Raw genomic sequence first — 12,184 nt, 5'->3', positions numbered from 1 at the left:
AACAGCAGTGTGGTTCAGCGACACGCTGTCATCGCCACGGGGGAGGTCCAAACACCAACAAAGACAACACGACTGCCTCAAAGACTCCATCGCCAAGGAACTCAAAAACCACAAAAATGAATAATCTGTCAGTAACAGAGCCACGGGACGCAACATGAGAGCAAGAGACCGCCAAAATAAAACAGGAAATAACTAATACTGAGACACAGAGTTGACAAACATGGAGACAGAGGCTGACTTCATGAAAACACAGAGAAGAGACTAAGAGAGCTAATAATCCAACTAAAGTACTGAGACAAATATGAGAAGAGGACGGATCAGAAATCTGCTCAGTCTCACGCACACTTTAATACATCAAGCTACTTTTTGCACAATTCTCAGTTTTTTGCACAACCCACTGTCATTGTTGCACTTTTCTACTGCACTGTGTGTCTGTATCGTCCTGTTCTGTTACTGTGTCGATTGCCTGTTACGTGTCATAAGTAGCATCGTGGTGTTGGATGAACGTAGTCGCGCTTCACTGTGTGCTGGATCACTGTATCTGGTTAAAATGACAGTAAAGCCACTTCACTTGAAATCCAAAAACCCATAACGGCATTACAGACCTCAAAACCGTGACTCAGTCTTTGTGTGATGATCAGAGTTTAAAGTCTGAGTGACCCTGAATCTACACAGGTGAGTACATGCGGTGAAACTAAATCACATCTCCATAATTGATCCTTCATGGACAGAGACTCCCCAGACGTGAGGAGCGTTGAGGTCTGAGAAATCATGGAAGAAACATCTGTCAGGCTGCCTGGAAGATGAAGAATAGTTTGTGCAAAGATGAAAAGCTTACAAATCTACTAATGGAATTAATAGTAAAGCTTCTTTTCTTTACTTTTAGTGTTTAATATAAACCTTTGCACAGATTTCTTTCTCCACCATCAGAAAAAACCTCACAGCGTCGCTTTAGCGAGGAGAACAAACAACAGTGTGAAAGTCTGAGGAGAAAATGGCTGTTTGTGTTTACTGAGGTCATTTTCTATTTGCTGTAGGAGGGTTTATTGCCCCGAGGACATGTAACACACACACACACACACAGTAGTTGTCGTCACCCATCATTGCTCAGCAGCGTGATAGGATCCCGTCAGTCAGCGTGTCTCCTCTGGCGACCGAGAGCTTCGTCCCACCTCCCAATCTAAACTTCACTCCTCTGGTGATTTATCCTCTCTGTCTCATACTCTTCACCACCAGATAAAATTCAGAGAGAAGAGGAGAAATAAAATAATATAGTGAGAAACAAGGTGAATTCAAGGCCTGGAGGTAAATAACAGGAAGAGAGGAGGCAGACAGAGCAGAGTCAGGGACTGATGCTGCACACATGGCAGCTCGCAGTGTGCGCACCTCTGCATGTGTGTGTGTGTGTGTGGACTCACACACTCTGTAATGATTCACACAGTCTACTCACAGCTGACGGAGAATTATGGAGGCGCTAATAAAAGCCAGCGCAGCGTCCTCGTGATGCCGCCATCGTTGTTATAACAAAAAGAAATGACACATATTAGGATTTACAGAGCAGCGCCGGCGCCACCTGACACGTGCTTCAAGACGTTTCTGCTCCGCCGAAGCAGCGACGGAGGCGTCAGCTGAGGCTGCCGGTGTTTTCATCAACACCGTTCTGCTGAGAGTGAGGTCAGCAGTCGTGCAAGGTGCCTCCTGCAAGCCGCTTGGCAGCCCACCACCATCCAGCTTCCTCCTCAGGCTGAATTATTGTCTGTATGACGTCACTGGTGGTTCCATCTTTTCCCCAATGGTGCCTGCTTCGCTTGAAGAATGTGCAGGGACATGTTTTCAGTGTTTGCTTGTCAATAAATCAGAGTTTATGAAATGATTGCGTGCAGCTTTTATTACATTTTAGCCCCAAACTTTAACGATGGCACAGCCTCACAGTCTACATGCACCTAACAGTGCATAAAACATCTTGGAAGTGGAAGATCACGTTGAAAAAATGTTTGTTTTTTCTTTACATGTTTGTGCTGCATTATGAAAATTAAGCTTTCATATTAAATATTACCAAAGATTACAATTTTAGCCAATCGCTCACAGGTGCATCTCTAAATGTTTCCTTTCTGAGTAACACAGACGGTGGAGAAGCTCCGCCCACCTCTTGATCACACCTTGTGTTTGTAAGAAGCCACAAATCAGAAGAAGCAGCAGCTCAAAGAGCTTTTTCCTACAGACGATGAACTGAGCAGCTACACCAACCGAGTCTTAGAATTAAAATAGGAAAAAAGCAGAAGACTTCCACCTTAAGGGAAAAACTCTCTTTTCTCTTTCCCCCCACCGCCAAACATCTAACAAATCAATCCCCTGCTCACCACGCTGCACCCACAAACCTGTGCACGAAGCTGCAGGTGAAATCAAACAGCACAGGCTGGAACGAAACTCCACGTTCAGTGTAGCGGAGGACGAATCCACGGGTGACCCTCAGCGGTGAATCTAATGTGCAGATAATTAACAGTGTTTGTTCAAAGGAGAGGCGGACCTTTGAATGATTACACACCTGTATCTGATAACGACACAAGGTCATGTTAACTGTTCTATAAGCAAATGAACCACAGTTACAGAGAGAGGGGCTCGCTGTCATCAAAGCCACGGACTCATTAGCTACGAACACGTCAGGTGTTATAATGCCGACTTTTACCTCTTAACATCTACAAGGCGAGCAAACCCTGAGCTCCAGGGTGGGTGAGGGTCTGGGCCACATGATAAAAAAATCCTTTGAAATGAAGTCTGTTACATGCATTCACATGCCTCATAAGTGCTCTGCTAGTAGATTTAGATTAGGGTATGCAGACCTGAAATCCTGAAAATGACCTTAAACTTGCTCCGTTCACTTTCCCAGATTTCCCCAAAGCCTCCACCCTCTTTGCAGCAGAGCGGGGGCACCCTCTGGAGGACGTGCCATCGTATCATCACCACAGGTGAAGGCAGAGATGCAAACAGGCCGTTTCACACTCAGCTCTCTCTTCACCGATCGCTCCGTCACCCCATACTTTAACTCCTCCAATCAGAGGAGCAACTCAGGCCCGACCTGGAGTGGGTACTAAAACCCTTCTCAGACTGGGAGGTGCTAATCTTCATCTACGCCACTTCACACGTGGCTGCAGACGCCTCACAGCGTGCTGGAGGTCATGGCATCCTGAGGTTTACTCGTAATGTGATCAGCAGTCACATTTAGCAGAGACTAGCTCACGTCTTTCACTTGTGTGTGCTGCAGCTCTCAGGTCTCTGAGCTCAGAGCAACATGAAGATGCTGAGAGGAGACCGAGTTTGTCCCACGCCGACTGTAAGCAGGCAGGAAAAACGCAACTGAAAGGAAGAAGCTCTGGCTGCAAGATTCATGGATACACTGTGTGTGTGTGTGTGTGTGTGTGTGTGTGTGTGTGTGTGTGTGTGTGTGTGTGTGTGTGTGTTTGGCAGTGTGAAAACTTGGCAAAGCTTTAACAGGTTTCCATGACATTACTGAAGAGTGCAACTTCCATTCAGCTCTGTCTCACCCTCCTACGCCGTCATGTCGCGGTGCTAATGAATGTCTCAGCATCCAAACACACACACGCACACACACACACACACACACGCACACACACAGTCAGACACACACACATTTGTGTTTCTGAGCCCAAGCCTCCCACTCTTTTACAGACACATGCTGTCAACCATGGACATTAGCACTATTAGTTAAACACACCTGAGAGAAGTGTCTAAGCACACACACACACACACACACACACACACACACACACACACACACACACACACACACACACACACACACAGAGCAGCATGTGTGTTTAGTGTGTGTGTTTAGTGTGTGTGTTTACTGTATTTACATTTGAAGTGTTTCTCTGTAGTTGTTCGGTGTTTTTCTTTTACATTTTATTCTCTTTATTTTCTTCCTTTTTCACTTTGCTGCTATAATAATGTGAACTAATAATAATCTCAGTTCATCTTTAAGTGTTGAAGCAACAGATCGCTCTGCTCAGATTAGTAGCTACGTTTTTCCCTCCACCTCCGTGCTTGTGCACGTCCGAGGGTTTGATGAAGCACGCAGAGGTGAAACGAGTCTCTTTGAACTATTTGCAGCATAAAAGTAAAAAGAAGCAGAAACACACTGTGCAGGTGAGATATTTTAAAAAGGAGCAGCTGCTTCTCCCTCCATCTTTGCGCTCTGAATTCCCAGAGTGCCGTGTTTCTCCCTGACAATGCCTCGGCCTCAGAGCGCCGACACGGTCGCACGTTCTTTGCTTTGTTATCAGCGTGCTGCGAGCGGGCGGAGGAAAGTCTGACTGTTTCATCTGTGCAGATAAAGAGGGCCGAGCCGCTGACTGACAGCTCGGGACATTTATAACACACCTACTCATTGTTAGCTCTCAGATAAGAAGCTTCCAGCTGTGGCCGTCCTCCCTCTCCGTCTGTCTCCACACTCACAGGTCAGTGTGTACAGAATAACTCAGAGCAGCAACTGACTACAGAGGCAAACTGGGGGTTTTATGACGTAGCCTTGTATCACCCTGTGATCACTGTAACGACTGACACTTACAGTAAGCTTGATTATGGAGCTCAGATGTTAAACACCAAAGATTAGAGCCGGTGCTCCGAGCACACGGAGCAGCCGTCATCCTGCAGCGCCTGCTGGTTCCCCGTCGCCGCTCTGCACGGTGCGTCTCTCACTGCCAAGTAACAGCTGTCACCGGACTGGTTTCCTTTGTGTGTGTGGCCAACAATCACACATGAATTATGATCACTCGCCCCGGATAAATATTGACCGGATCAAAGGCAGAAAGTCACAAAAATACAGTTTCATTTCTGATCATGAACAAGCCTTAAGATCAAACTGCGTCTGTGATCAGAGCTTTTGTTGTTTGATCAGCTGCAGGTTCTTGGTGCTGTGTCATGTGCTCAGACACACACACACACACACACACACGACTTCCTTCTTTATTGTTTTTTGTTCGTCTCTTCCTTCCTTTTCCTTCCATCTTTCTCTCATTCTTTATTTTTCACACTTTTCCTCCGTTGTCCTTCTTTCCTCGTGTTTTTCATCCTTAACTTGTATCTTCATTCTTGACCTTCTTTATTGCTTCTCCTTCATTTCTCTCTCGTCCTCTGTGCATCCTGCTCCCTCATTTTCATTTTCTTATCTTTACTTTTCTCTCGCTCGTCTTTATTCTGCACACAAACGTTGGATTTTTTTAGAAAGAGGATCACTGAAAAGTGTTTCATACTTTTCTTCCTTTACATGATCATGTTAACACGCTTTATTGTCTCCACACAGAGATGAAAACGTTAAAGCTGCACAAAATGATGCTAATGCATGTCAAACGTTCCAGAAATCCTGCTCTGCAGGTGAGGATGCTTCCAGCGGCTCTGCTTCCCGTCTGCAGGGTCCAGAATAAACACGTTGGAGCAGCTTTAACTTTTTACATCTATGGAGGAGATTTGCTGATAACTCGACGTCTCCTCGCTCTGATGCTTCCTTTTATTAAGTCGCACGTCTAATGATGTTTTCATCACTTACACTGCTCTGTGCTTCATCATCCTCCCGAGTTATTGTTGTTATAGTTTAAGTGCAGCGGCTTACACGTTCACCTCACAGGCACGATATTTCTGGTTCGATCCCAGGAGGATACACGGATCCGCCGGGTGACGTTCATCTGATGGAGCTTCCTGCTGCGGCTGAAAGTAGCTCATCTTCATTTCCTTCTTCATAAACCCTGCTGACGTGTGTGCGTGTTAAGAAGGTTGAATTGTCGAGTTGTTCCACAGATTCAAACTTTGTGATAAAGAGCCTGAGCTGCTGTTTGTAACGTGCCCCCCCCCCCACACACACACACACAGACACACACACACACACACACTCACAGACAGACACACACACACACACACTCACAGAGTCACGCTTCAGTAAATAATTCAAATTATACATACGGCTGTTTGATCCGCGGACAAAAGTCGCTGTGAAACATAAGACAGGACACAAATAAATTCACAAAGTCAGCTGTGTGTGTGTGTGTGTGTGTGTGTGTGTGTGTGTGTGTGTGTGTGTGTGTGTGTGTGTGTGTGTGTGTGTGTGTGTGTGTCAGAAGCCTCCATCTGTCACTCCAGGTGGCCGCTCACACCTGGGCACACACAGGCTTACAAATGATCAGTGATCGCGGCGGTGCGCGTGGACGTGCAGGTTGGACAAACAGAAAAACACACACACACATTTTTCACGTCCACTCGCTCCACCTCTGCACGCGCTCCTTCGTTACTGCCACTCATTATTTTTTGATCCATCTGCAGACTATTTTCCCGCCACGCGCCCCCTCGGCTCGCTGCTCAGCTACGCTCAGGTGTTTGCGTCACACTCTGCTCTTATTTTGCACGCTGGGTTTTTTCCACTTTGTAGACGAGTTTACTTTGCACACATGCTCCGTGTTTTTCACCAGCTCAGCTGTTTCCTGCATGCACTCACTCATTTCTTCAACAAATATTTTTGCCCCCTGTGCACTCGCTCACTTGTTGCAGACATGCACTCAGAAGCACTCGCTCCCGGGCTTAAGATTGGTCGGATTCCTCCTGCAGGGTATAATCGGCCATTTTTAACCACTCTGATGTTTCGTCCACATTTCACCTATAGAAACGATTTACTTTGCCTTGTTTGGTCTCATTGTTTTCAGCACAACCTCACGTGTCTGAATTTACAGTCATGTTTTCATTTTGACAAACTGTATTAACACAACTGATCTAAAATCAGACAAACAACATGAAATCAGAGTAGAAGAAGTTATATTTTTACTGTAACAACCACAAACATGTTTGATGATCATATTTCATAACTTTAAATGAAAATATAAATTGTCAATTTAAAATCATATGCACAAGTTTTGCAAACAACAAACTTATTTGCATCCATTTACCTTTTACCTTGATTTTTTTTAATAACCATTTCAAACTGTTTACAGAACAATCAGCTGTTCTTCAATAAGATGACACACAAATTATTTGTGCCACTGCAAAAACATCATTTCTGTCCACTATAAAGGAAACATCACAGCCTGATACCTGCAGGTCTGACAGCAGCAGGTGTATCACTCCTGTTTCTACCTGGAGACAGCAGTCGCCTCATTGTTCTGACACACAACACAAAACTATCCACAACACTACACACTAACTACACATGAACTACACACTCCAAACACGCTAAACGTCACAAATCGCTCACATCTCAAAACTCGCTCTCTCTTTTTCTGCTCTCTCTCTCTCGACGTCACTCATAAAACTTCCCCTGTTTGTTTGTTTGTTTGTTTGTTTGTTTGTTTGTTTGTTTGTTTGTTTGTTTGTTTTGCTCATAAGCAGAGAGGTCTCGCTGCTGTCCTTAGACAGTAAACGTGACAAAACTATTGAGGAACAAACGCAGCGTATATATTGTTTATCATGACTCTGGTTTTACTGGCCGATCAACACAGTTTATAAACTGGTACATGTCACCTTGTTGCTTTGTCTTTAAGTGGTCATGTGATTGACCACGACTCCTTTATTCTTCCTCAGTCAAACAGCAGCACTCATGTGATTGTTTTGCCCCCTGAGCTCCAGCTGTTGTGCCAGAAACTGATCATGATCACCGTCCGCGGGAGCGCAGCTGCTTAAAGCCGTAGCGTCCAGATTACTTACAGCTACTTCCTGCAACTGATATAAGATGCGGTAACCTGAACACAGCTTCAACCGTCTGTTTGTTGAAAAATAGTAACGGACCGTGTTTCCTTGTTAGTAACTGTAACGGCGTTGTAACGATAGGAATAGTAATTAGTTAGATTACTCGTTACTGAAAAAAGTAACGCCTGGATTTGGATTGTTAGGCAGTTCTTATGTGACAAACTAGCTTGATGTATTTTAAAAGCTGCAGACTCTACGTGCAGGGTTGTGAAGCTGCAGGTGTTTGTTAAACCCTCTGCTGTCAGAGGATATGAGCAGATTTCAAAAACTGAAGTCTTGAAATCAGGAGGGAAAAAAATGAACTGACAGAAAAATCTATAATCTAAAGTTAAACACGGTTAAATATAAAGTTAGTGTTACTAAGACCTCAGAGGGGCCGTGTGGTTTCCTTCAGATACATTAAGCACAACACACTCACACACTGATCGCACTCATCTGCTCACTTCATTGCATTTTTAGGCGACTTTTTGCAGTAAACACACCAGAAAAACCAGAGCTGGACCGACCTGCTGGATAAATGTGTGCGCTCCGTGTGGGCTGAGCAGCAGGATGGCTCTCCTCAGTGTGTCTCTGTACCGATTGAGCTCCTCGGTCCTCATGGTGGTGAAGAGGTTGGTGAAGATTTTACTGATGTTCCTGTCCACTCTCTGCAACGCCACGTCGACACCCTGGCGGGACGTCTGGTCGAGGAAACCCTGCAGGCCGCGGATATCTGAAAGATGAAAACACAACACGGAGTCAGATACACACAACTGCTGATGTGCTAAGACATTACTGCAGTCTCATACAAAGTAAAAAAACGACCGTGGCCAATCAGCAGCCAGCGACAGACACTTGAGCCCAAACTGATCAACACAGTCTTTACATGTCAAAGTGACGGCTGTGTGGCATCTGTCGTCTGTTCCATCAACCACCCCACGTGTCCTGCCTTTGTGAAAAACATATGCATCAACAGCAAAAGTCTACAAGATACGAAGGGCCATTAGTGCACAGCACACAGCAGGAATATCAGCAGCAAGCTCTCAGATCTCTTTTACATGCATGACTCACTGATGGTGTATTTGTAGCTCAAACTTCAGCAGGAACTGAAAAGGGAACAATTATCTAAATCAACATTTCTTCCACTGAACTGACAGAAAAAAACAGACTGAAACCTCGTGACTTCAGCCATGAGCAGACCGGGAGGAGATCACAGCATGAACCCGTCTATTCAAACATCCAAAACAGCTCTATAACTCCATCTGCTTTCAGAAGAAGATCGCTATCATGATGCAGAAGGAAGGTTGTAGGGAAGGAGTCAGGATGCATGGCAAATAGATGAGTCTTGGAGATACACATACGCTGTGCCATCATTTAAACACTGTACATGTATCAGGGGTATATCAATGGATTAATATGAACAGGCACATTTTTATCTAAATCGTGACCTTTTCCTGACCTCCTGAGTAATAACTTGCACTAAACAAAGAGTGAAATCAAAGAAAAACTGATCCCAATGCCCAGAGCTCTCAAACAAGATGTAAACAGTAGGGGTGCAACGATACACAAAATTCATGGTTCGGTTCGATACTTTGGTGTCACGGTTTGATATTGTTTCTATACAAAAAAATGTTCATGCCTTTTTAATTTGTCATTTATTAAAATTATAAATATATATTTTAACTCAAAAGTACAGTTTTTAAATTTAATGTTGCTGAAACAACAAAGTAATAAAATAATAAATCTATCTGATGGAGAAATCCCTCAGCTTTGGAAAAGAGAGTTTATTACAGAGAAATGGCTCTTTCCAAAATAAAAGCTCTACTATCCGCTTCTTCTGGGCTATATTCTCAGCAGCATATTAAACATATCAGGTGCCCATAAGGAGAATCCTGTGCTAACGGCTGTCTAAATGACTCGGGTAAAGTTTGTAGCATGCTGCTTGTTGTTTTTGTCTGCTTCCACTTGTCTTTGCACTAGGATGATGTCGGAGTAAATGTGCAGTCATATTCGTTGTGTTCCCACTAGTGCTGTCAGCGTTAATCTGAAATGACGTTAACGCCACAACACGGCAAATCTCCGTTAACGAGCTACCGCGGATCGCCCCGTGCCTGGGGCTGGACGGCCAACACGTTAACGAGCTAACTGCGCTAACACACTAGCTCCCACCATGTAATTGAGCATTGCATGGCACATGCAACATACTGTTTTACTTTAGTCCATGACGCGCTTACCTTCAGGGTCATACGTCACATGAAAACCAAATTAGTTCCAAAGGCCAGATCTGAATGAGGGTGGGGGAGGGTCAGTTTGCCATGTTGCAACGAGCTTAGCTTCTGTCTTGCTAGCTTGCGCTGCGCTCAGTGAATCTGCGCTCGACAGTGCAGCCTAGGCGGAGTAGTCGAACACAGATCCACTGAGCTCTTGACACAGACAGCATCGTCAGAAGAAAAGTTGATAAAATAAATTTAAAAAATTGTATTGTTTGATACCTGTGCGTACCAAACCGAAAGCACTGTATCGAATGGTTCAATATCTATATAAGCACCCCTAGTAAACAGCAATCACCAGGTTAACAATCCTGTGATTTATGCCACCACTACACTCCGACCACCTCCCACTGTCGACTTTATTGCTCTTTTAGATCTGTTGCTACAGGTCTCCAATAGTACCTCAGCTGGTGTATCATTAGATCATTAGCACTAGCATCAAAGAACACAAGTGTGCACCTTTAAACAACCAGTGACTCTGTCAGAACTGCAGGATTTAAATATTTGTCCACTTCAAATTAACAGTCATCTTCATTAAACATCATTTAGCTAAACGCAGCTTCGACATCAGAGGGGAAACCGTTTCCTTCAACTGGTCATTGAAGCTAACCAAAGCTAAAGTGTTCACAGATAGTGATGTAGTCTCTCTTCATGCTGTGTGAACCTGCAGGAAAGCCACTGGTGCTCAAACTGGTCAATGCTATCCCAGAATATGCAGATATCTGCTCATCAGAAGTCTGAGAAGCTAACGCCCTGTTGTCAACGATTGTTCAAAGCTCATAGATTCAAAAGTCTCCAAACTTTATTTCATCTTTGCTGATTTTTGGACATCCTTTGGACATTTATTCATGACCAAAGTGAGCAAAAACAGACTATCAGAGAAAAAAGGAGGGAGCTGTGATGCTGACGTGAAGGACATGTCGGAGCTAACTTGTTCTCAGCAGATCTGACTAAGAGCATCATTGCTATTCTGGGCCCAGCCCTGCCGCTGAACCAGATAGCATCTATCCATTTGAGAATATCGTTTTGCAGACTCTTCTCCAAACTGCCAGGGAAGTTTCTCTTTCTGACATTCAGACAAGGCAGCTGTGTTGCGTTATGCTCCGTTATAGCTAGTGACAGGTTGTTTGGCCTGAACATCTCTTCCTATTTTCCCTCCTCTCCTTTCCCCTCCCTCCATCTTTTTCTGTCTATTAGCACTGACAGCTGGCTTGTACCGAACCCTGAATGACTCTGACCGCCACTCTCCACTCCTGGAGTCCAGCTGTTACATCTCATCTTCCCTACCTTTGCAGGGCTTTTTTCCACCACCACTGCTCTTATTCTCTATTACATTTTCTGTCTATCCACTCATCTGTCAGCCAGCCACACTTTCTCATCACCTGCCAATCACTGCAGTGGACCAGTCACTTAACTGTAATATAGTATCTCAAAAATCAGAGCCCTGAGGTAGTTTCCCACTAATTACAGAAACGTTAGTAGTAGCAGACACGTACTAAAAGCAGCTCTGCGCGTTATTTGTGAAACTGTCAATCTTTCTACTGTTGTTCTAGAAATTATGAAAAAAAACCCCTGAAAACAACAAACTAAGCTACATATTGAGCAGCTTTTTCTTAAGCAAGCTATAATTACCTAAATTATATCTACTTAAGGTGATTAACATACACTATTACAGCTTCACGTGCATCTTTATTATGGTTTGACTGCACATAGGCTGGAGGCGGTCTGTTTATAAGGCATCAGGTGCTGCTGTTTTAGCTGAAAACTCATTGTTATAATAGAATCATGCTCTCCTCACCACTATCAAAAATAAACCATAAGAGTTCAGGATATTTGGCTATGTTGCTTTATTTACACATATTCTGCCCCCTAGTGGTCAAAGTTTGCTCAACACAGCTTTAAGTGTAGGGCAGGTGCAAACTTTCTAATGTCTTTTTCAATGATTAATGATATTATGAGTATTCATGTATCATTTATCATTTTTATGTTGAATCATACCAACCGTGCACATTATTGTTGTACATTATCTGAAGCTCATCACTTTCTCACAGAAGAAATATTCAATAACACATCTTTATACTGCAGTTTGCAACTATATGGTAAACACTTTCTTCTGCTGCTCCACTATATTTTCAGCTCTCAGAGTGTCTGTCATCAGACCTCTTCAGAAATCTGCTGGAGGAAAAGAAAAA

The 12,184-nt window shown here is 44.0% G+C and overlaps 1 protein-coding gene across 2 annotated transcripts in view; it reads right to left on the bottom strand.

Annotated features, from left to right (window-relative positions):
* Positions 1 to 12,184, bottom strand: part of grid1b (glutamate receptor, ionotropic, delta 1b) — a 621,235-nt gene that overhangs the window by 180,166 nt on the left and 428,885 nt on the right. For both annotated transcript variants that reach the window (XM_080873797.1, XM_080873798.1), the window contains exon 4: positions 8,250 to 8,455. In XM_080873797.1, coding sequence (XP_080729923.1) covers positions 8,250 to 8,455 — 206 coding nt within the window. The remainder of the gene's footprint in view (positions 1 to 8,249; positions 8,456 to 12,184) is intronic.

Source organism: Rhamphochromis sp. 'chilingali', assembly GCF_963969265.1.
Source record: "Rhamphochromis sp. 'chilingali' genome assembly, chromosome: 22".
Classification (NCBI taxonomy): domain Eukaryota; kingdom Metazoa; phylum Chordata; class Actinopteri; order Cichliformes; family Cichlidae; genus Rhamphochromis; species Rhamphochromis sp. 'chilingali'.
This window is presented reverse-complemented; position numbering and strand designations above follow the sequence as displayed.